This window comes from Nycticebus coucang, chromosome 3, assembly GCF_027406575.1.
Source record: "Nycticebus coucang isolate mNycCou1 chromosome 3, mNycCou1.pri, whole genome shotgun sequence".
Lineage (NCBI taxonomy): Eukaryota > Metazoa > Chordata > Mammalia > Primates > Lorisidae > Nycticebus > Nycticebus coucang.
The window spans coordinates 6,263,408-6,288,870 of NC_069782.1; the positions used below are offsets into that span (position 1 = coordinate 6,263,408).

Below are 25,463 nucleotides of genomic sequence, written 5' to 3' on the forward strand. Positions count from 1 at the left end.
AGTTGTCGCGAGAGTTGGTCGGCCGATCGCCGGAAGCAGCTAGACGCTTCGTAGCGGCCGAAGGGGCGGACTTGTGGGTTCGGGAAGTCTAATCTGCTTTCTGCTGGCTCGGCCGTGCAAGATGGCGGACATCTCCCTGGACGAGCTCATCAGGAAGCGCGGGGCTGCGGCGAAGGGACGGTGAGCGGCCTTTTATTTTTTCGGGGTTCAGGGTCTGCAGCCAAGCGGGGCTGGGGACGGAGGAGGGAGCGGCCGGGCAGCGCCGCGGAGGGCCGTCTGCTCCCGCCCCCTACCGCCGCCGCGCTGCTCATTGGCCGGGCCGCCGCCTCCGCGGGCCTAGCTGCCCGCCCGCCCGCCCACTGGCTGGAGGCGTCGTCCCTCGGAGGAGGCCGGGAGAGCCGCGGCGGGGGCCCGACTGCCCCTGCGGCCCCGCGGCCGGGAGTCCGGGCGGCGCAGCCTGGTCCCCTGGCCGGAGCGGCCTTCTGGCCTCGTTCCTCTGTGGTTCCTGCGCTGCTCGTCCCTCCTTCCGTCTTCAGAGTTAAGGCAACTGGAGTCAGCAGCCAAGTGACTTGAGGAGACGCGGTCGGAGCTGCGACTCAGACACCCTGCCAGCCGCCCCCTGAACACACGCCTCCCTTTGTAAGGGGTTTTAAGTCGTCGTCTTTTTTGAGAGAGAATCCCAGGCTTTGGCGCCGGGTAGAGTGCCGTGGCGTCATAGCTGGACGCAAGCGGCCCTCTTGCCTCAGTTTTTCTATTTGTGGTAGAGGCAGGGCCTCGCTTTTTGCTCAGGCTGGTCTCGAACTCGTGAGCTGAGGCAATCCGCCCGCCTCGGCCTCCCCGCGTGCCGGGTTACGGGCGTGCGCCACCGCGCCGGCCCGGGGTTTGGAGTCTTCTAAGCGTTGTGTGTGTGCATAATGCCGCGCTTGCACTCCTTTTTGCTGGCTACAGACGTTACCCATGTTGCCGACGGGAACCGAGGCTGGAAAAGGTAGTGTGACGTGCCCGAGGCCTCGGTAGCGGGGCTGACCGCCGGCCTTGGCCATTTCCTGAGAGCTGTAGCTCCTCACCTCCCTGAAAGGCAGCTCCGGAACTGTGGACGTGATTTGCATTAGGTGCCTCAGACTTCGCAACACTTACATATTATTCGTACTTTATAGCTTTTTTTTTTTTAGAGACAGAGTCTCACTTTGTCGCCCTCGGTACTGTGGCGTCACAGCTCGCAGCAACCTCCAACTCCTGGGCTTAGGCGATTCTCTTGCCTCCCGAGTAGCTGGGACTACAGGCGCCCGCCACAACGCCCGGGGGCCGGGTTCGAACCGGGAACCCTCCGTATATGGGGCCGGCATCCTACCCACTAGGCCACAGGCGCCGCCCAAGTACTTTCTAGCTTTTATGAGCTGAGTTCTTCTGTATGGAGAACTTGCTTATAGTTTTCCAGCTCACATGAAGTAAGTTTAAATGTCATTGTAAACAGCCAGAGTGTAGAGGTGTTAGGTATTGTTTTTCAGACATTCGCTCAGCACACGTTTATTAATGCCTTCTGTGGGCTTGTGGCCAGAAAAGAGATTTTTCTCTTGCTGTCTGAAATGTGTGCCTCACCTCCGTCCCCACCCTTGACACACATATCCTCCTGCCACCACTGCCTCCTAATTCAGAGCCAGCACTTACTGGTTTGTGGTTGGTAATAGGCATGCCGTCAGTATTTATTTCCTCAACTATTATCTGTGAGTAGTTCTCTTCCCTGCCAGTGGCTGATGGGGAATGGGTCCTGGGACCTTTGGCTGCTTCTAAATCTGTCCAGGTTTCTTAGCTTCCTTCCGTAGTAGCTGAGTGAGCCACAACCCAGGTCATGCTCTCTGAGCTCACAGCCCTCAGTGACTGTGGGCAGTCGGTGCCAGATATGGGGTCTGTGCTTTTTGGCTTTGGTGTGTGCAGAACCTTGTTTGCCCTCCTGTAGGTGGGGTCGATGGGATGGGATGGGACAATATCCGGGGAAGATCAGGGCCTGGGCCTGTACAGCCAGGTGGATCTAGACCCTGACAGGTCACTGTTGGGTTCTCTGCCTCCCCGGCCAGGAAACTCACACACTGGGCAGCAGCATGAGGGTGTATGTTTAAAGTTGGTATCATGTGGTAAGTTTACAGCAAATGGTGCTAATTGTGGTGGACCTTTCCTTCAGTAGAAGTATGAAACACCCCAGGGACATAATAGGTAGGCATGAGGCTCTAGAGTCAGACTGCCAGTTTTCAAATCCCTGCTTTTCCTACTTTCCATGTGATCTTATGCCAGTTATTTAACCATTCCATGCTTCTCTTTCCTGTTTATAAAATGTGGATAATAGGTACTTCATTAGGTTATTGTCTGGACTGAGCAGATTAATATACCTAAGTGCTGTGAAAAGTGCCTGACGGATACTAATGTTCAATAGATATGAGCTTGCTTCATCGTCACCATTGAAGGCTTTTTAAGTGAAAAAGTAATATGATCCCATTTTCAGCAAGAGAATATTGCTTCGCTAATATGTGAGGACTGGATTGTGGCCAAGGGTACAGAAAGAGAGAGCAGTGTAGAAGAAATTGGAGTGGACATTACGTTTAGGTGAAATCTTGTGCAAACTGTTTTTATTTCACTTGCACTGCCAACAAAGAGAAAAGCTAATCTAGGCTTCCCTATCAAAATTGGTGAAGAGTTTGAACAAATGTCATTACTAAAGTAAATAGAGTCTAAAGGGTGTCCCCAAAGTTGCCCCAGAAGTTGCCATAAGAAGTCTGACAGTTAAGTTCTTGAACTCATCGTAGAAAAAGTGTTCCATACCTCGTTGCTAAATATCCCTACGGTCACCTTTGCAGCACGCCCCTTGGGAAGCTATTGGCCAATGCTAGGGCCTAGTCCACCCTTCAGAACAATTTTGGAACTCTTTTTCTGGAATGGTCATCAGTGATGTCATCATGTTAACCTTGATGTCCTGAATGTTTTCACAGTATCTTCCTTTCAATACTTTATTTGTGGCGGTGCCCATAGCTCAGTGGGTAGGGCGCCGGTCACATACATCGAGGCTGGTGGGTTTGAGTCCGGCCCAGGCCAGATAAAACAACAATGACAACTGCAACAGAAAAATAGTGGGGCGTTGTGGCGGGTGCCTGTCGTCCCAGCTACTTGGGAGGGTGAGGCAGGAGAATCACTTAAGCCCAAGAGTTTGAGGTTGCTGTGAGCTGTGATGCCATGGCACTCTACCCAGGGAGACAGCTTGAGACTCTATCTCAAAAAAACAACCCCAAAAAACAAAAAAACTTTATCTTCAGGTAAAGAAAAACGTCACTGGGGCCAGATCAGATGAATAAGGAGGGTTTTCCAAACATGTTTGTTTACTGGCTAAAAACTCTAACCTTCCAGTGAGATGCGAGCTCCTTTGGGACCATTTTTGCACATGTCTTTTTTTTTTTTTTGAGACAGTCTCACTATGTCACCCTCAGTAGAGTGCTGTGGTGTGCCAGCTCACAGCAACCTCAAACTCTCGGGCTTAAGCGATTCTCTTTCCTTACCTCCCAAGTAGCTGGGTCTACAGGCACCCGCCACAGTGCTGGTTATTTTTTTGTTGTTGTTGTAGTTGTCATTGTTTAGCAGGCCCCGGCCAGGTTCGAACCTACCAGCCCCTTTGTATGTGGCCGGTACCCTAACCACTGAGCTACAGGTACCGAGCCCATGCATCTTTCTCATGCCAAGATTTTCAGTTAAGATTTTCTTGTTTCTGGGCGGTGCCTGTGGCTCAAGGAGTAGGGCGCCGGTCCCATATGCCGGAGGTGGAGGGTTCAAACCTAGCCCCGGCCAAAAACCAAAAAAAAAAAAAAAAAAAAAAGATTTTCTTGTTTCTCTATCAGTATTTACTTACTTGGCCTGCTATGTTTCTCACAGCTAACGATTTTGACACAAAAGGCGACAAACTTTTGTTAAGATTTCTGTCAGTTCTGTTCCTTACTGGCTGACCTCTCTTCATTGGTGATTCTTTCTTTTCCCCCTAGAATCTGAAAACACATAATCCATTTGTACACAGCTGTTTTCTTCATCGCATTATCCCCATAAACTTGGTCTAACATGTTCCTGATTTCACTTCCACTCTTGCCAAGTTTAACAAAAAATTTAGGCTCGGCACCCATAGTTCAGTGGTTAGGGTGCTGGCCGCATATACTGGGGCTGGCGTGTTTGAACGCAGCCCGGCCCTGCTAAAAACAACAATGACAACAACAAAAAAATTGCCGGGCATTGGGGCGGGCGCCCATAGTCCCAGCTACTTGGAAGGCTGAGACAAGAGAATCGCTTAAGCCCAAGAGTTTGAGGTTGCTATGAGCTGTGACTCCATGGCACTCTACTGAGGGTGACATAGTGAGACTGTCTCAAAAAAAAAAAAAAAAAAAAGACATGTGCAAAAATGGTCCCAAAGGAGCTCGCATCTCACTGGAAGGTTAGAGTTTTTAGCCAGTGAGACTCTGTCACAAAAAAAAAAAAAAAAGAAAAGAAATTTAATGTTTTTTGTTGGTCTAATTCAAGCTCCAACTTTCTCATAATGGCACACAAAAACATACGTCAATAATGGATGCCACTCAGCAGATACCGCCACATGTTGACACAATACACGAAGATTATGAAACCTAACCCAGCTGTTTGTACAGTGCTGCCAGTTAAAGAACATGGTGGCAAGTTCACAAACCTACTTGTCAGACGTATACATAGGGAAAATGGGAATTATAGCTAAATATGCCTTTATTTACAGGATATTCATTTCAGAGTTTTACAAAATATTGTGTACATGTTGGCCACCTCTTTGTAAAATTTGGGACACCCTGTATTTTAGATTTTAAATTTTCTACAAGAAATTTCCGTATTGGTTTTAATGGTACATGGATATTCCTGGAAGAAGCTGTGACTTTCTCAGGTTTCTCTCCTCTTTGTGGAAATAGCAAAAAATTGAGCATGTGGAGGTGTCTCCACCAGTCTGGTACCGTTTCCTGTGATCCTTGAGGATTGCATTTGTGGAATGTGCTCCTTCTCCAGAGCACCCATTCTGTGTTGTGATCTTGTAAGTCAAGAAAATGTCATCACTGTTATTATTACCTTGTCCTCCAATTAATCATCCAAACATTTCTTGTTTAAGGAGAAAGTGTAGAACCAGGAGGGTGTGGTTTTGAGTGCCGCTTCCTCTGGGCCATGATGAGATGCTTTCCTTCCTCACATGGCATTTCTCTGGTGACTTGAGTTGTGGAGGATTCATGAATGAGGCTCCTCAGCACAGAAGTGGGCACCAGTTTCATTACAAGCCTGTCTCGCCCCCTCCCCCCCCATGTCAGTTTCTTCAAGGTATGAGAGCATGGCTGATTTAGTCAAGGTGTCCTCTATTTGGTGAGTTTAGCTCTCGCAGGATATGTAGCTGTCTATTACTTCCAAGTAGTTGAAGGGGCAGCCTTCAGTGTGCTGGGGTTGAACATCTCTGGGCTGAGGCCCTGTCTGGTGAGTCTTTGGAGCCGGGGGTGGGAAATAGTGAACTTTTTGGTTCAGCCCACGGCTCTGGTCCTGGTACTAATTGCTTGTTTCCTTGTTGAAATAAGATAAAGGAAATTTAGACCTGGACACAAAAAAGGAGGAAATGAGTTGTTATATGACTTGAAGGGGAAGAATTATGTTTTAAAATGAAACATCTGCATAAGACTTTTGGGTAAGGGCTGGTGTCTTAGTGTCCTGTTTTGCTTTGTGTCTCTAAAGCATCTAATCAGAGTTGATCCTCAGTAATAGTTTGAATTAAACTTTTTTCCCTATAAAAATAACTTCAGCGTATACTCTAGCTCAAGAGACCCCCTGGATTAAAATTCACTTTTTTTTTTTTAAATTTCAGGTTAATGTGAGGGTACAAACAACCAGGTCAAAATATTTGAATGTGTCAGGTAGAGTCCCTCTTCAGTTATGTCCTGCACCCAGAAGGTGTGCCAAACACCCCCACACTGTGCCTGTTCAGTGGGAGCACCTCCCCCTCCCTAGGTCCCCTCCCCCCAACTTGAATTGAAATGGATTTTTTTTTTTTTTTTTTTTTTGTAGAGACAGAGTCTCACTTTATGGCCCTCAGTAGAGTGCCGTGGCATCACACAGCTCACAGCAACCTCCAACTCCTGGGCTTAAGCGATTCTCTTGCCTCAGCCTCCCGAGTAGCTGGGACTACAGGCGCCCGCCACAACGCCCGGCTATTTTTTGGTTGCAGTTTGGCCGGGGCCGGGTTTGAACACGCCACCCTCGGTATATGGGGCCGGCGCCTTACCGACTGAGCCACAGGCGCCGCCCTGAAATGGATTTTTTGTGTGTGTGGGCATGCATTAGATTGTTTACCGCCTTCGTATCAGTATTGAGTACATTGGATAATTGTTTTTCCATTCTTGTGATACTTTACTAAGAAGAATGTGTTTCAGCTCCATCAAGATAAATACAAACGGTGTGAAGTCACCATCATTTTTATGGCTAAATAATATTCTGTGGTATACATATACCACAATTTGGAAAATTCACTTTGTAATGATCCAGGGCACCCTTCCTGGGGCCTGAATCCTTTGGACTAGACATCTGCCCAGAGCTGGCTGCATACCTGCCTCCATAGATAGAGCAGGAGCATGGAGTGTTCTTAGCCCTGCAGACGTGTGCATCAGGTTCCAATTAGTGGTGTGGGGGGAAGATTTCAGGGTCCAGTGTGGCCTTTGCCGTCTCACCCACCTGCAGCAAGTGACCTTGTGGACGACTTGGTGAGGGCTTGGAGGCAGTTGCAGAATGTAGTTTCAAGGTGAGAGACGTAGCAATTAAGAGATTTGCTCAAAAACTTTTCTTTCCCATCCCAAACATTTACTGAGGATGAAAGTACAGGAATGTGTTTTGGGAACATCAGTAGCTCTACAATGGTGAGTGAAATTGTGGCAGAAGTTGGGGCCAGACCAGAGGCTCCCCCAAGGTGTTGGGCTTTGTTAGGGAATCCTCAGCAGTTCTTGGAGCAGGAGGGTAACATAATCGAGTGTTTAGAGACCTACCCCTAGCAGGAGTGTTTATTTGAAAAATTCCAGATGACTAATGCCTGCCTTGAACCAGTGCTCCTGCCTGCTGAGATGAATAACTATCTTTTCAGGCAGGAAGGGAGCTGTGATTATAAAAAGCCTGAACACTAAAGCCTCCTAATGCTGTGCATGAAAGGAGTTGAAAGAACTGGTGTAACCAGGGGACTGGATACATCAAATTGAGGGGAAATAGCTTACTCTCACGGTGAGCAGCTCCTGGGTCCACAACTGCCCTTACCTCCCTCTCTCAAAAGTTTTTTTTTTGCAGTTTTTGGCCGGGGCTGGGTTTGAACCCGCCACCCCTGGCATATGGGGCCATCGCCCTACCCCTTTGAGCCACAGGTGCTGCCCCCTTCAAAAGTATTTTTGATGCTGTTAGATGATGCTAGATTAAAATGCCAGCACATGGCATCTTGGTAGTTTTTCTTGCTTGAGAACTATTAATGGCATGAGGGTCCTCAAGAGAGTACATTGCTGACTGGCCTTGCTGCATGTGCTTACCCTCTGGTCACTAGAGAGTGTGCTGTGTGTCCCTGGGCATGAAAGGAGTCCTAATTTTTTTTTTTTTTTTTTCAGTCTCACTTTGTAGTCCTGGATAGAGGGCGCTGGGACTACAGACATGTACCACCTCTACATGCCCCTAATTTTTCTATTTTAATAGAGACAGGGTCTGGCTTCTGCTCAGTCTGGTCTTAAACTCCTGAGCTCAAGTAATCCACCTGCCTCGGCCTCCCCAAGTGCTGAGATTACAGGTGTGAGCCACCTCACTTGGCCATGGAGTCCTAAGATTTTTAACTTTTAAGAGTTTAGTAAACAGGCTGGGCACGATGGCTCATGCCTGTAATCCCAGCACTTTGGGATGCAGAGGTGGGTGTATTGCTTGAGCTCAGGAGTTGAGAGCCTGTTATTGTAGGCTCCTATTGTCCAGGTACTTGGGAAGCTGAGGCAAGAGGGTCACTTGAGCCCAAGAGTTTGAGGTTGCTCTGAGCTATGATGATGTTACTGCACTCTACCCAAGGCAACAGAGTAAGACGTGTCTCAAAAAAAAGTTTAATAATGATACTAAAATATCAGACACTAACAGTAGAGAAGATTATTTGTTTTTTGTCTTTTTTTGGAGACAGAGTCACCCTCAGTCCAGTACTGTGGCATCATAGCTCACAGCAACCTCTAACTCGTGGGCTCAAGTGTCCCTTGCCTCAGCCTCCCAAGTAACTGGGACTATAGGCTCCTACCACAGCGCCTGGCTATTTTTAGAGGTGGGGTCTCACTCTGGCTCAGGCTGGTCTCCATCCTCTGAGCTCAGGCTGTCCACCCACCTCAACCTCCCAGAGTGCTAGGATTACAGGAGTGAGCCACAGTGCCCAGCCAATTATTTGTTATTTTTGTTTCCTGTTCTTTAACTTCAAATTCTGGTCTTTACTTTTGACCCATGCTTAATTTATTGGTGCTTTAACTAGAGACAGTGAGGTTCAAATCCCTTCTTTGCCAGCTGTAGATATTGTTACTCTTCTTGATTCTTGGTTTCCTTATTTACAAAATGTGGGCAGTAACCTAATTCACATGGTTTAAAAGGAAGTCTGAGTCAAAACTTGCCAACCTGAAGTAAGTGCTCAGCAATTTTCATTGATCCCATTTCCTTTTATATGGTCATAGCAGCCATTGTTATCAACCAGAGACTCCTTTGGAGACTGGAAATTTCCTCAGAATTCTCAGTCAAACATACAGCCATGACTGATAATCAGAAAAGGGAAAATCTTGAGGAACGTGAGTAAGTTTGCAGAAACCTAAACCCCTCCATACCCCTTCCTTTCACGAAGGTTTTTTCATACAGAATTGGAGTGAGCCAGAAGACTTGAGTCTGCCCTTTTTTCCATTCTCTGTTCAGTTATATGAAATTTATTTTCAAGAATCTTCCTTGCCGGGCACAGTGGCTCACGCCTGTAATCCTAGCACTCTGGGAGGCTACGGTGGGTGGATAACTTGAGCTCAAGACCAACCTGAGCAAAAGCGAGACCCCATCTCTACTAAAAAAAAAAAAAAAAAAAGTAGAAAAACTGAGGCAAGAGGATCACTCGAGCCCAAAAGTTTGAGGTTTCTGTGAGCTGGGACACGATGGCACTCTACCCAAGGTGACAGCTTGAGACCCCCCCCCCCAAAAAAAAAAAAGAATCTTCCTTTTTGGTCTCTCTCAGGAGAGGGACCCACTTCCAGTTGTTTTTGGAATTGCAAAAAAAAAAAAAAGGAAGAAAAAAAGAATCTTCATTGTTACTTTAGTTATTTGAAGTAATTGTTTTTGATTGGTTATCCTTTTCTCCCCCTATTTTTTATTTGGCAGTGATGTCTTATTACTTGAATGATGGGTGAAATTAGGAAACTTGACTTCTTGAAACCAAGATTGTTGCTATGGGCGGTCTAGATTTCCCATTTTATGGTGTTGTAAAGTCATGGAGTGCCACATGTTCAGATGGTCCCACCTCCTTTATTATAAATATCAGGAGCCCTTCAGTAGTAAGGAATGCCCTGGTGATAAGAGGAGATGAAATTTGGCAAAGACATAAGAAAAAGCTTTGGGAAGGGATTGAGTTTGGATTGGGAAGTGTTTGACCACCTGCTTAGTGGATGACGTTGTTCATCCAGTATTCTTTAGTTCTCTCAGCTGGAAGGGGTGATTAGAGGGCAGGATCCTAGTAGGACCCCCCCGCTAGTGGGTGAGTGCTAGGATTTCTAGGATAACTGTTAAAATGTGGGCTCTGGAGTCAGGTGGACCCAGGGGTCTAGTCCCAGCCATGCCACTAGCTCTGTGATTTGGTTCCTTTTGTAAGTGGAGGTGGTGGAGGCTACCTTCAAACAATATGAGCCTAAAAGTGGAACGTGTAAGGTAAGAGCCCTGTAGGGGCCCTGTCATTCAGCAGGAGCTCAGCATACAGAGGCTTTTGGGGCCCTTGTCATTCCCCTGATGCAGGACATGGTTGAGGAGGTGCAGGGTGTGTCCTGAGAAGCTCTTAATCCTGTGGGGGATGCAGGCTTGTAAACAAATCAGTGATGCAGCCTTGGAAGTGCCTTAATGGAAGCTTGGTGAGGGCTCTGACAGCTAAAAGGAGGGAGCCTCCAGCTGCGGAAGCAGTGCTGCAGGGGTGATGGGGAGCAATGGGATAGGTCAGAACCCCCTCAGCTGCCTGCTGGATGTGCAGGAACAAAGAAGGTGCATGCTGTGGGCTGTAGAGGGCTTTTCTCCATTTGGTTCTCCTATGCTGCCCTTTGACAGCTACTTTTCCTAGACACTCTGGGGCCACCTCCAAGCATTCCCAGGGCCCTCTGGGTGTCCAGTTGCTTGTGTCCCCACAGACTTAGTACGTTTCTTCCCTGGAGTAAGGGGTGTGGTAATTTGGTATCTCTAGGTCACTCCTACATTTGGAGCAGCTGAAGGCTGGTGCCTCATAGGTTCCGCCCTCCCCCCCTTTTTTTTGAGGGGTCTCAGGCTGTCGCCCTGGTTAGAGTACTGCGGTGTCACAGCTCACAGGAGCCTCTAATTCTTGGGCTTAAGTGATTCTCTTGCCTCAGCCTCCCAAGTAGCTGCGACTACAGGCGCCCACCACAACACCCAGCTATTTTTTTGCTGTAGTTGTCATTGTTGTTTTAGCTGATCCGGACCAGGTTCAAACCTGCCACCTCAGTGTATGTGGCCGGCACCATACCCACTGAGCTAGGTGTGCTGCCCTTCACAGACTCCTTTTGCTAACTTGATTGCCTGCCCAGAGACTGTGGCTTTGGAGGGTATGTAATTAGTGAGCAGTTTCATTTGGAGAGCGTCCCCAATCCTGATTTTTGTCTGGGGGTAAGGGTTGGTCAGAATCCTTCCCATTTATGAGCAGGACTTCTGTAGCAGCTCCTGGTCTGAACTGGTCTGTTTGATGGGCATTATCACCAGAAGTGAGAGAATTGAAAGCATTTTTTAAAAGTTTGGGGTAGGCGTGGCCTCCCTGCCAGTTGGTCGCAGGGGTCCTCAAACTGTGGCCCGCGGGCCCCATGAGGCGGTGTGATTGTTATTTCTTCCTGTTTTGTTTTTTTACTTCAAAATAAGATATGTGCATTGTGCATAGGAATTTGTTCATAGTTTTTATTTTTTAAGCTATATAGTCCAGCCCTCCAATGATCTGAGGGACAGTAAACTGGTACCCTGTTTTAAAAAGCTTGGGGACGTCTGGCTTGGGTGTAGGGCTTGGTCCCATTGGCAGAGTTGTTCCCTTCATTCCCACCAAGGGCTTCTTACTGTAGCTGCACATCTCTGGAATGACCACCAAGCATAGCCTCACTATTGGCCATGGCTTTTCAGGCCATGAACCATGGAGTCTGGGGTAGCCTAGGAGAGGTGGGAGCCATCAGCTGCACCTCGTTGTTTCTCCCGTTTTGCTCTGCCTGCTGTAGCGCTTCCATCTCCTAGAGCTCACAGCGGAGACAGAACACACCCCTTAACCTAGTCTTAGTGCGTCCGTAATTGACCCTTCCAGCTTCTCTTCCACCTAGTTCTTACCTGAACCCACTAGAAAATACTGAAATCTTAATTTGTCCTTTTCCAAAGAGAAAAATGATACTGTGCATTACTGCCCATGCAGCTGTAACAGAATAGCATAAACTGGGTGGTTTATAAAGGGAAAACTTGTTTTTCATGTTCTAGAATCTAAGAAGGCCAGGATCAAGGTGCTGGCAGATTCCATGTCTGATGAAGTCCAGCTCCCAGGTTCTAGACCATTGTTTTTGGGTGAGGGTTTTGCTCTGGTGTCTGGGCTCTTAGAATGCAGTGGCATCATCATGGCTCATGGTAGCAATCCTCCTGCCTCAACTTTCAGTAGCTGGCACTATAGGCATAACTCCCCAAGCCCACCTAATTTTAAAATGACATTTTGTGTGTGTGTGTATCAACAGGTTATTTCTATGTTGCTGATTCTTTTTTTTTTTTTTTTTTTAATTAAATCATAGCTGTGTACATTGATATGATCATGGGGCATCATTCACTAGCTTCACAGACCGTTTATGTTGCTGATTCTTATCTTGAACTCCTGGCCTTGAGGGATCCTCCTACCATGGCCTCTGAAAATGTGAGCCACCTTGTCCCAGCCTAGACCATCTTTTTGCTGTGTCCTCAAATGGTGGAAGTGGACAGGTAGAAAGAAGCAGGAGAAGCCTGCAGACCCCAGGGAGGATCTCTAGCATTCTTCTTGGGAAGGTTTTCTGTTCACCTTTGAGCTGCTAAAGGCTAACAGAGGAACCCCAGAAAGAGAATGAAGCCTATTTAATTCATTTTCAGTTGTAATAATTTCTGTATTTGACGTTTTTGTTATTGTAGAACAAGTTTATTTTCTTTTCTACCGAGTCTTTGTCTTCAGTCTGTTGGCCCTTTAGGTCTAAGCCAGACCTATATGTTGGTTTTCTTGGTCCTAGCTCCGTTGATGTATCTGCCTCCATTAGAGGCACTTGTTAATCATTGAGCCTCTCCAAGCCTGTTTCTCCCACTGTACATGGGCACAGGGTGCTGAGGGGGCTGAGAATGGATGACGGAAGAGAACATGGATATGGAAGGGACTTGGAATCTAAAATTGTTCTTCAGATGGGTGGGATTATGGTATTTGGAGGGTATATTTATTCTGTTTGACTGGCATTGTTTGGAGGTTATTACTCATGTAGGAATATCAAAGCAATTGGTCAAGAGAGCAAAACAGTCTTAATTGGTGATAAAAATCACCTAATTTTTTTTATAATGCAAAGTTAAAAGCCATGAAACCAAGAAAGAAGTCTTTCTATAGGCTGAATTGTTTACTTAGGCACTGGCTGGGGGCTGCTGCTTCCCGGTTTCTCTCAGATTGCCTCTGTGCCCACTATTCCCATGGCTCTGCTTCCATGGGCTGCTGTTGGTACCCAGATCCACTTATTGCAATTTGTGTTTGCAGGCTCAGTGCCAGACCAGGAGTTGGAGGTGTTCGATCTAGAGTTGGGATTCAGCAGGGCCTTCTCAGCCAACCAACACGCACAGCCACCTTCCAGCAAAGATTTGATGCCCGGCAGAAAATTGGCCTTGTGGATGCCCGGCTCAAGCTAGGAGTCAAGGATGCTCGGGAGAAGCTTTTGCAGAAAGATGCTCGGTTTCGGATCAGAGGAAAAGTGCAGGATGCCAGAGAGATGTTGAACTCCCGCAAGCAGCAGACCACAGTGCCCCAGAAGCCCCGCCAGGTGACTGATGCCCGAGAGAAGATCAGCTTGAAGAGGAGTTCTCCTGCTGCCTTCATGAACCCACCCATTGGGACAGTGACCCCTGCTCTGAAGCTCACTAAAACCATCCAGGTAGGTTGTAGCCTTTACCATAAATTCCCAAGGTAGGGAATTAACAAAGGTAGATTCAGGCAGGGAGTCCAGGAGCATTTGGACAAAAATACAGTTCTTCCAAGTGTTGGTATAGAACTTTGTTGCTTACAAAGGCTTTTAAGTACATTATAGTGAAGTAATCATAAGGGAATGGTAAGATATTATCTCAGTTTTATTTTTAAAAAGGTAGAGGGCTGGGCATGGTGCCTCATGCCTATACTCCTAATATTCTGGGAGGCTGAGGCAAGAAGATTGCTTGAGCTCAGGAGTTTGGGACCAACCAGAGCAAGAGTGAGACGCTATCTCTACTAAAATAGAAAAATTAGCCCGGCATCACAGTGCATGCCTATATCTCACGTACTTGGGGAGACTGAGGCAGGAGGATCACTTGAACCCAGGAGTTTGAGGTTGCAGTGAGCTACAGTGATTCCACAGTGCTTTAGCCTGGGCAACAGAGCAATATTCTGTTTCAAAAGTTGGAGGAGTCCATGGATTTTAAGTGACTTCCTTACTTCCCAAATGAGATAGTAATGAAAGGAAAAGAGGGAAAAGGAGAACACTGCTGTGCACCAGGCACTTCCCATATATGATCTTATGTTCCTCATTTCAGCCCTAGGAGTTTTATAAAAGAAGAATCTTGGCTCAGTGCCTGTAGCTCAGCGGCTAGGGTGCTGGCCACATACACCAGGGCTGATGAGTTCGAACCAGCCCCGGCCTGCCAACAGAATAGCCGAGCCTTGTGGCGGTTGTCTGTAGTCCTAGCTACTCAGGAGGCTGAGGCAAGAGAATCACTTAAGCCTAAGAGTTTGAGTTGCTGTGAGCTGTGATACCACAGCACTCTACCAAGGGTGACATAGACTCTGTCTCAAAAAAAAAAAAAAATCTTGAGTCTCAGATGTGAAATATTATGTCCAACATGACACAGGCAGTCATTGGGAAGATCGGAGTAGGAACCCAGTCAGGTCTGGCTTCTAGTTCCTTGTTCTGGCCACCCTCCACAGCTGCCACCCAGAGGAAAAGGAACCTCATTTACCCTGTGCAGTAGCTTGGGTGGTAGGAACAGCAGCAGGGGTAAAGATTTATTGAGCCACGTTCATTAAGCCCTACATGTGCATTACCACATGGTTTGTGGGTGATTTTTCTTCCTATCACTTCCTGCAGTGGGGTAAGGCATTATGTGTAGTGCAAAGATCAAAAGTGTGTGCCCACCATGTATCAGGTTTGGGGACCCCTCCTCAGAGGACATGCTTGCACCCTGTGGGATGAATTGTGACCACTGTTTTCTAGGTTCCACAGCAGAAGGCCATGTTACCACTTCATACCCATCCTGCTGGAATGAGGATCAATGTTGTCAATAACCACCAGGCCAAACAGGTAGAGTGTATGTGTGTGTGTTTGTCAGTGATGTGTACACATACATGAATCTGTATGCATGCACACATTTTAATGGGGCCTACTTGGGTTGTTTGACTGAGGCCTGCCCTAGGTTCTCAGTTTGAAAGTATTGGAGGACAGATTACATTTGACTTTCTGTAATTTACAAGTTTTAAGACAGTCCTCCTTAATGGGGGAGGGGATATGTAAGAGGCAAATTAAATTATTAATAGTTTATGAAATTATTCTTTTTGTTTTTTTTAATTGAGACAGTCTCACTTTGTCACCCTCTGTAGAGTACGTGATGTCACAGCTCACAGCAACCTCAAACTCTTGGGCTCAAGTGAGTCTCTTGCCTCAGCCTCCCCAGTAGTTGGGACTACAGGTGCCTGCCACAACGCCTGGCTATTTTTTGTTGTTGTTTAGCAGGCCTGGGCCCGGTTCAAACCCACCAGCCCCAGTACGAGTGGCTGGCACCCTAACCACTAAGCTATGGGTGCCCCTTGAAATTTTATTAAGTGTTTAACACAGAAATTTGCAAAATGTCTCTCAAGTTTCTATTCTTCAGACCCCAACCACTTCTGAGATTTTGCCATAGTTCCTTAAGTGTCATCACTTTTCACTTAACAGGTAGTTGTAGTTGTGGTTATATTCTTACCCAATTTTATGCCATTCTTTTTTTGTTTATTTGCTTTTGAGACAGAGTCTTGCTCTATCACCTGGGCTAGAGTGCCATGGCCTTAGCCTCGCTCACACCAACCTCAAATTTCTGGGTTGAAGCGATCTTCTTACCTCAGCCTCTTGAGTAGTTGGGACTACAGGGCCCACCACCATATCTGGCTAATTTTTCTATTTTTTTTTTACTAAAGATCGGGTCTCACTTTTGCTCAGGCCGATCTCAAACTCCTGACCTCAAGCAATCCTCCAGCCTTGGCCTGTTAGAATGCTAGAATTGTAGGCCACTGCACCCCGCCTGTCACTCTTTTTTCCCTTTGCAATTCAAGCATTTTTCTGAGATGATTCACATTCACTGTAAACATTTTTATAATTGCATAATCCATTGAGTTGACATTCTACTTTATTTAAACGTTTTCCTGTCATTTTCACTGATAGAGATCCTTTTGCTATGAACATCTTTGTTCAATGAAGCCTTTCCAGAGTTTGGATTTACTTTTGTAGGACAGATTACTCAGGATGGACTTTCTAAGCCAAAGGATGTAAATAAACATTTTAGGGACTCTTGCTAGGTATTACCCTCTTGTGAAAGGCGTTTTTGGACTTGAACCCAGCCTCCAAGGGTGGTCCAGGCACCTGACTCCTTTGCCCACTTCTTCCAGGGACCCTTGCTCCAGCAGTCATCTCCCTGCTGTGCTTGTTCCAGATATCTGTTGAGGGCCTGCATGCCATAGTAACTAAGATTTCTTTATTCTCAGAATTTATATGATTTGGATGAAGATGATGATGGTATAGCTCCCATTCCTACTAAACAGATGAAGTTTGCAGCCTCAGGCAGCTTTCTGCACCATGGGGTATGGCATTTTGTTTTCCTTACACTCACTTGTGTGTCTGATTGGGTAGAATGGAGAGCTTGTGGAGAATAGGGCCTTTCCATGCAGAAATATTTTGTATCTGGCAAGAAGATGATGTGCCACGGCATTCTACCAAGGGCAACAAAGTGGGACTCTGTCTCAAAAAAGAAAAAAGTGGGTTTCTAAGCCCAGACAGACAGAAACATACCCAGACATGAATTTGACTAAACTTTTGTCCTTCTGACCAGCCCCCACAGAGTTTTTAGAAAGTCTAAACAGTGTAGATGAGCCTGTGGTTCTTAGGTGAGTTTTCAGGTCGAGGCTGTGTGGAAACTCCCTGCCAAGAGCTTCTGGTGATCCATGCCTGGGCCATGCATTTCTCCCTCCCCTTCCCTGTGGGGTGTCACTGGCAGCTTTTTTGACTGTAGACTTGTAATGGGGTTGGAGAGCTTGGGGGCGTTGAGGCTTCATCCTTTCAGCTAGTTGTCGGCACCTTAGGGCTTCTTCAGAAGAGTGCAGAACTCTGGCTTCTCACATCCTTTCTGTGCTTTTGTTTAGTCTGGGCTGAGCAGTTCTAAGCTCTCCATGTCCAAGGCCCTTCCTCTCACCAAAGTGGTTCAGAATGATGCCTATACAGCGCCTACTCTCCCCTCTTCTGTTCGAACAAAAGCTTTGACCAACATGTCCCGGACACTGGTGAATAAGGAGGAAACCCCCAAAGAACTGCCACCTGCTGAGGTGAGGTGAAGGTGACCACACCAGTTAGGAATCAACCTGTGCTGGGTGGGTAAAGTGCAGCACGTTCCCCATTGGGTCCTTACAATGTAAGGTTGGCAAATCAAGACCTAGGGACATCTGTCCTCAAAAAACTTGTAGGCTTGTGGGGACAGCAGACTGCAGAGAGATTGCTGTGTCTCATGATAGGGGAGAGGTTCTCCCAGAAGAGGCAGCTGGGAGTGCTGAGGAAAGAGCACCTCATCCCACTTGGGAAGTCTGGGAAGGCTTTTAAGTTTCAAGAAAGTGCCATTTGAGCTGAGTGAGCCTGGGAACACGAGTAGCATTCCAGACAGAAGCTTGGGGCCCAAGAGGCCTGGGCATTCGGGAAGGGGGAGAATCCATGTCTTTAAGCATAGAGTAAGGGGGCCATGGTGGGTGGTGAGCTCTAAGGGGCCTAGTTGTGATGACTCTCTGTGGAGATGTCCTGTGGGTCTTCCTGATCATATGCCCGGAGTAAATTCTGTTGTGTGAGTCCATGCCCACTGGCTTCTTAACACTCTTGTCTGTGTGGCAGCCTGTCCTCAGCCCTTTGGAAGGCACCAAGATGACTGTGAATAATCTGCATCCTCGAGTCACAGAGGAAGACATCGTTGTAAGTACTGTAACAAGCCAGAAATTGAAATCTCAAACCGCTTCTGTGGCAGAGGTCTCTTAAGACCCACCCCCAAGTTTGATGATTTGCCCATAGTTGTGTGCTGGGGTAAGATTCATCAGAGTTAAAGCATATAAAACTAATGGCTCCTGAGGCAAAGTCTGGAAAAATGAGGCTTCTGTATCCAGAATCTTCTCCAGTAGAGTCATACTAGATGTTCAATTTATTCCCCCAGCAACAAGTTGTGGTAACACATGTGAAATCTGGGAAAATAAGACTTAGTCCTGGGGGTTAACTGGGGACTAGGCACATAAGTGTTCTCTGCCTGTCATGCACCAGAATTCTACACTCTGGAAGGAAAGCAGGTGTTTAGCATAAACCGTATCGTTCATACTGTTTGGGCTTTATCAGTGGGGTGGTGGGAACTCTCCCTAAATATAACTTCCCAGATAGCCAAAGGCCAGCTTTAGAAGCCGTCAGGCCAGCTATGCCTTTTCTTCTGCAAAGCTTCCAAACCAGGGCCAGTTGCCTGGCCTGAATCTCAGGGTCTTTAGTCCCACTGTGCAATGTCCAGTGGTTCATATTTTTTCATGAGTCTTTGGAACATCCTGCTTCCTTTGGGTAAGAGTAAAAGGAGTGAGATTGGTGGTGTCTGCCTTCCTGGTTCATCCCACCTTACCTATAGCAGTCATGGTCAAAATCTAAGCCAGGTGCCTGGTAAATTAGGGGCCCAGATGCAACTTCTTTTTCAGGAGTTCTTTTTCAACCTCATTTTCACCCAAAAGAACCATCCAGGCCAGGTGAGGTGCCTCTCACCTATAATCCTAGCACTTAGGAGGCCCAGGCAGATGGATTGCAGAGCTCACAGGTTCGAGACCAGCCTGAGCCAGAGTGAGACCTCATTTCTAAAAATAGCTGTGCATTGTGGTGGGTACATGTCCCACCCCCAAAATGATTTTGAAAAGAAAGAAGAAAAGATGCGTACTGAAAAACCATAAAAATCATTTTTTGGTCAGAGGGGAGACAGAGTCTAACTCTGTTGCCCTGGGTAGAGTGCTGTGGTGTCATACCTCACAGCAACCTCAAATTCCTGGGTTCAAGCAATCCTTATTGCCTCAGCCTCCCAAGTAGCTGAGACATTAGGCACCCACTACAATGCCTGGCTAGTTTTTCTATTTTTAGTAGACAGAAGATTTAGCTTTTGCTCAGACTGGTCTTGAACTCCTGAGCTCAAGCAGTCCACCTGCCTTGGCCTCCAGTGTGTTAGGATTATAGGCATGAGCCACCATGCCCAGCCATAAACTTTATTTTTTAAAAGAAACAATATTTAGGCTCCGTGCCCGTAGCACAGTGGTTATGGCACCAGCCACATGCACCGAGGCTGGCGGGTTTGAACCCAGCCCTGGACAGCTAAACAACAATGACAACTGCAACAAGAAAATAGCCGGGTATTGTGGTGGATGTCTGTAGTCTCAGCTACTTGGGAGACTCAGGCAAAAGAATCACTTAAGCCCAAGAGTTTGAGGGTGCGGTGAGCTGTGATGTCATTGAACTTTACTGAGGGCAAAGTTCTGTATCGAAAGAAAAAAAAAAGAAAGAATATTTAAATAAAAAATAATAATTTAAACAATACAGATTTAAAAACAATATAGTTTAACAACTTTAAATAGCATTTACATTGTATTAGGTATTATATGTAATTCCAGGATTTTATTTATTTTATTTTTATTTTTTTATAGTCTCACTTTGTCACTCTCAGTAGAGTACTATGGCATCATAGCTCACAGCAACCTCAGACTCTTGGGCTCAAGCAATTCTCTTGTCTCAGCCTCCTGAGTAGCTGGAAACTACAGGCGCCTGCCACAACCAACACCCTGCTATTTTTATAGGCAGGATCTCGCTCTTGCTAAGGCTGGTCTCCAACCCGTAAACTCTGGCAATGCACCTGCCTCAGCCTTCCAGAGTGCTGGGATTACAGGTGTGAGCCACCACTCCCGGCCACAAGATGATTTTAAAGTGTACAGAAGGGGCTAGGAGTAGTAGTTGAGGCCTATAATCCTAGTACTGGGGGGCTAAGGGAGTAGGATAGCCTGAGACCAGCCTGGGCAACATAGTGAGACCCCAACTCTACAAAAATTTTTTTAAAATTTAGGCACACGCCTGTAATCCCAGTTATTGAGGAGGCTGAGGCAGGAGTTTGAAGCTGCAGTGAACTATGATCGTGCCACTGCACTCCAGCCTGGACAGTAGAGTGAGTCCCTGACTACAGAAAAGTAAAAATGAGCATCCATATATTTTGATACCTATAGGGGCTCCTGGAACTAGTCCCCTACAGGTACAAAGGGATGACTGTAGCTCTATATCTTGGTTTTGATGTTTAAATTTTTCCTTTTATCATTAAAAACCTTTCAAGGATCTTTCATAAGCCTCTTTGTCCTCACTACAACCCTTATAAAAGGCATTTGTAGGTGGGGAAATGGCTGAGTGCTAGTTGATCCCTGTAGTCTGTTCGTTTCTCACTGCCAGCACAGCTTGTCGGTTCCTCATCTGGTTCAGTGTTGGGGCCTGTGAATGTCTCGAGAATACTATCTAAAACAGTCCCCCGAAATCTTGGCCACAGGGCATATTTAGCACAGTACAGCCACCAGCAACCCTAGAGCCCTTAGAGTACAGGCTGTAAGTGGCAGGCAGGCAGGAACTCTTCCCCAATCCCAACCCTCTTATTCTTTATAGGAGCTTTTCTGTGTGTGTGGAGCCCTCAAACGAGCTCGGCTGGTCCATCCCGGGGTGGCAGAAGTGGTCTTTGTGAAGAAGGATGATGCCATCACTGCATATAAGAAGTATAACAACCGGTGTCTGGATGGTAAGTTAGGGAGAAAGCAGCCCCTCACTCTTCCCACACCTCCTTCCCCTCCTGTCAGGCAGCAAGCTTTCCCTTGAGAGGGGCGGAAGGATGTCCTGGTTTAGTCACCCCTCTGGGGCCTCCTGTGTACCAGATACAGGCAGGGACATGCTCAATGTGGGGTCTACAGCACCTTAGGTTTTGTCCCTATACTCGAACTTAAGTCTAGCAGGAAGGGAAACACCATTTCTCCATGGGTACATTTCTCCATGGGTATTCTCATAAGAGGTCTTGCCAAGGAAGCCAAAGAGCCACAGCCTTCCCCTTCCAGATGTTGGTCTGCTTAGGACAAAGGTTTTTCTGAGGTCTGTAGCCTTGTCTGAATGTTAGCACCTATGTGTGAGCTCGGCTTCTAGTGAGTAAACTACTGACATTGAATTCAAATTCATATTATGCATGTAGAGAGTAACTGTGCCCTGCTCCTTCTTTCCTTTCATTTGTTCTTTGAGTGTGTATTGAGCACCTGTGGACCAAAATACCCTGTGCTAGAAGTGGGGAAACAGGGAGTAATAAAAATTATACAACAAAATACTGATAAAAGACCTGTATCTGGCTCGGTGCCTGTAGCACAGTGGTTACAGTGCCAGCCACGTGCACGGAGACTGGCAGGTTCGAACCCAGCCCAGGCCAGCTAAGCAACAATGACAACTGCAACAAAAAATAGCCAGGCGTTGTAGCAGGCACCCGTAGTCCCAACTACTGGGGAGGCTGAGGCAAGAGAATCGCTTAAGTCCAAGAGTTGGAGGTTGCTGTGAGCTGTGACGCCATAGCACTACTACTGAGGGCGACATAGTGAAACTCTGTCTCCAAAAAAAGAAAAAGATCTGGATCCTTATCTAAATGTTGGCATCTGGGTGAGCTCATCTTGAGGAGTGATTGATCTGAATTTCCTTAATGGCTAATGATGTCGAGCAGCTTTCCAAGTGCTTTTTGACTATTTGTATATCGTTGAAGAAATATCTGTTCAGAATATTTGTTCACTTTTTTTTTTTGAAGATAGAGTCTCACTGTCACCCAAACTACAGTGCCATCTTAGCTCACAGCAACCTCAAACTCTTTGGGCTCTAGTGATCCTCTTACTTCAGCCTCCCAAGTAACTGGGATTAAGGTGCTAGCCACAAGGCCCAGCTAGCTTTTTCTATTTTTAGTAGAGACATGGCTCTTGCCTTTGCTCAGGCTGTCTCGAATTCCTGAGCTCAAGCAGTTCTCCTGCCTCAGCCTCCTAGTGTGCTAGGATTATAGGTGTGAGCCACCATGCCTGTCTTCAGTGTCCCTCTTTATCTCTAGTAATATTTTTTGTTTTAAAGTCTATTTTATTTTCTATTAATATAGCTAGTCCACGTTTCTTAGGGTTGCTATTTGGGTGATACTTCTTTTTCTTCCCTTTTACTGTCAACCTTTTAACATCTTTGTAAAACATATCTCCTATAGGTAGCATATAGTTGGATCTTTGTTTTTAATCTGGCCTGATAGTCTCCGCCTTTTGATTAGATTAATTGATCTGTTTGTATTTGTGTTAGCATTGATGACTGGGTTTAACTTAACTTCAGTAAGATATACAGACATTATACCTACATGGCTCTAGCCCTTCTTTTTTGTACTGTTACTATTACACACACACACACACACACACACACCTACCTTATATACAGCCAAAATATGTGCCGTCCTGGCAGTTAGTTATTCCTTCACAGACAAAGTAGAAGGCTACAGATGCTTTTTTTTTTTTAAGCCAGTTTCTCAGTTTCTAACTCTATTGCCTGGGCTAGAGTGCCGTGGTGTGGTGTCATACTAGCTCACAGCAACCTCAGATTCCTGGGGTTAAGCTATCCTCCTGCTCCAGCCTCCAGAGTAGCTGGGACTATAGGCACCCACCACAATGCCCAGCTAATTTTTCTATTTTTAATAGAGACAAATTCTTGCTTTTGCTTAGGCTGGTCTTGAGCTTCAGAGCTCAAGGAATCCTCCTGCCTCAGCCTCCCAGAGTGCTAGGATTACAGGATTATAGGCATGAACCACCATGCCCAGGCTGTATATATACTTTTGAATTCTCTTTTCACTTAATTTAGTAGTGCTGCACACCTGTAGTCCCAGCTGTTTGGGAGGCTGAGGTGGGAGGATCTCTTGAGTCCAGGAGTTTGAGGCTAGCCTGGGCAAGGGAGAAAGACCCTATCTCTTGAAAAAGCTAAAAATTGTGTGGCGCCTGTGGCTCACTGGGTAGGGCACCGGCCCCATATACCGAGGGTGGCAGGTTTGAACCCGGCCCCAGCCAAACTGCAACAAAAAAAGAAATAGCCCAGGCATTGTGGTGGGCGCCTGTAGTCCCAGCTACTCAGGAGGCTGAGGCAAGAGAATCGCCTAAGTCCAGGAGCTAGAGGTTACTGTGAGCTGTGATGCCACGGTACTCTGCCAAGGGCAACAAAGTGAGACTATGTCTCTAAAAAAAGAAAGAAAGAAAAAGCAAAAAATTTAAAAAACATGTACATATCTTTTCACTTAATTTGATAGCATAACCATTTTCCCTTACTACTTGCTTAACAAAAGTTTGAGTGGTGTCACACTGAGTAGAGTCTGTAGAGTCAGAGCTGCCTGTGGCTGTGCTTTGACCCTTGGTGGTCGAGGAGCTGAGGTCTAATGACAAGCTTTTTCTTTCTTTGGTTTTTCAGGGCAACCAATGAAGTGCAACCTTCACATGAATGGGAATGTTATCACCTCAGACCAGCCCATCCTGCTGTAAGTTTCAGAGACCGGTGCTGGGACTGGGATGGTGCTGAGCCTCTGCTCATTTACTCTGCACAGACATGTCTTTATGCCGAGGCACAAATACCTGCATTACAACTCCTTTCCATCCCCATTCTGGTTCTTCTGTTCTCATGGCAACTGGACATCCAGAGTGCATGAATGTAACCAAATTGCTTTGCTTTGCCAGTTTCCCAGAGGTTGGCCCGCAGTGCGCTAGAATTATGACCACTCAGAATTTGGAAATACCTGCAAGGAAAGTGCAGCACAGGCTCCTCTTGTGTTCTTTGCATAGTTGTGTGTGGTGCTACCCCTAGCTTTGCATTCCAGTGGGTTTGTTTTTTTTTTTGTTTTTTTTTTAAGTTTTTGTTGTTTTTAGAGACAGTCTGTGTTGCCCAGGCTGGTTTTGAACTCCTGGGCTCAAGTGTTCCTTCTGCCTCAGCTGGGTCTAGAGGCACACGACATAACACCCATCTCCTACACCTTGTTTTGTCATGCACACCTGGCTGTATATACCTGGCCTGGGACTGAGGATTTTTCTGGAGCCTGAGATACATAAAGTATGCAGACTGGCAAGGTGTCATTTTCTAGATAAGGAGGAGGTTAGACTTGCCAGGGTGGGTGGGGTAAGGCGAGGCAGGCCGGAAATAAACTTTGAGATTGAGCAAGACTAAGATTTGAAACCTGGGTGATGTATTATGCAATTTGGATGATTTTTTTTTTTTTTTTTTTTTCTTTTCAAGTTGTCGCCCTGGCTAGAGTGCTATGGTCTTGTAGCTCACAGCAACCCCAAACTCTTGGGCTTAAGCTATTCTCTTGCCTGAGCCTCCAAGTAGCTGGGACTACAGGCACCCTCCTTTGGTTGTAGTTGTCATTGTTGTTTGGCAGACCTGGCTGGATTTGAACCTACCAGCTCCATTGTATGTGGCTGGTGCCCTAGCCGTTGAGCTATAGGCACCGAGTCTAGATGAATTTCTTAAACTTTGTTCCAGAAGTAAGTTGTGTTCTCAAATGTTTCTTAGGGTTTTGTGACCTAGTAAGTTTGGGAACTTGGGCTTCTCAGATTCTGTAATATACTAATGTGTTCCTACCATCTGGGAACAACATGTGATGTTTCATCACAACGCCATAGGCTACATCTCAATTTTCTTGTCAGTAACTAAGAGAACTGATCAGTTTGTTATAAGATGGAATGAGATAATGAAGTACAGAAAGCACTGTGCTCGGTTCCCAGCATCGGAACAGATGCTCAGTAAAGGTGGGTCCTCTCCCCATCCAAGGGAAAACCGACAAGGACTTTGACTCTTTTCTGCTCTCCACAGGCGGTTGAGTGACAGCCCCTCAGTGAGAAAAGAGAGTGAGCTGCCTCGCAGGGTGAATTCAGCCTCCTCAGTCAATCCTCCTGCGGAAGTGGACCCTGACACCATCCTGAAGGCACTCTTCAAGTCCTCAGGGACTTCTGTGACCACACAGCCCACAGAATTCAAAATCAAACTTTGAGCAGAGGAGTGAGGCAGCCAAAAGTGGGGGTAGAGGAAGGTGTCTCTGTTTTCTAAGGCAAAGCTTGTGACCAAGACGCCATCGGACTGGAAACCCCTGAGCATGGGAGAGGTTGCCGGAAGTAGGGAGCTTCCTCGCTGGACGGGACCTGCCTTTGTGCCGTTCTGTCCTGTGCTTTTCTGTATGTAAACATTTCCTGTAGTGTGTATCTTTCCTGCCTCATCACCAAGGTAGGCTTGTGTTTCTCAGCGTATGCCTCCCCCAGCCTTAGCCCCAACCTCATTTCTGACCTGGAAATGGTACACTAAATAATCTGGGTGGCTTGTAGCCCTGTGGGATGCGGGGCAGGTGCTGTTTGAAGGACACTGCTTTTTCCAGGGACCAAGGGGTTGCCTTTCCTTTCTGTTTTTTTTAAGCTTTCAAACAAAGAAGGTAATGGAAACTTCTGTCATCCTAATGGAGCCAGGTCCACTGAGCTGTGCTGCTCACCTTCCTGGGCCCTTAGTGCAGGTGGCATAGGTGGGGAATCAGGAGGTCACTGACCTCTTTTCTTCCCACCACTGTCTCCAGGCCTGGCTAGGGGAGAAGGGCGGTGTGAGGCCAGTGCCCTG

General features: G+C 46.7%; 1 protein-coding gene across 2 annotated transcripts; it reads left to right on the forward strand.

The window, feature by feature from the left end:
* Nucleotides 1-24,994, forward strand: POLDIP3 (DNA polymerase delta interacting protein 3). 2 transcript variants are annotated; one of them, XM_053585248.1, is made up of 9 exons: nt 1-180; nt 13,028-13,418; nt 14,727-14,813; nt 16,247-16,342; nt 16,901-17,080; nt 17,634-17,711; nt 20,445-20,574; nt 23,280-23,346; nt 24,675-24,994. In XM_053585248.1, exons 1-9 carry the CDS (start codon nt 122-124, stop codon nt 24,850-24,852), a joined length of 1,266 nt encoding a protein of 421 aa, XP_053441223.1. In that variant the 5' UTR covers nt 1-121; the 3' UTR covers nt 24,853-24,994. The 2 variants fall into 2 exon arrangements, with proteins under 2 accessions (XP_053441223.1, XP_053441222.1); XM_053585247.1 differs by lacking the exon at nt 1-180 and adding an exon at nt 702-988.
* The last annotated feature ends 469 nt before the right edge of the window (nt 24,995-25,463 follow it).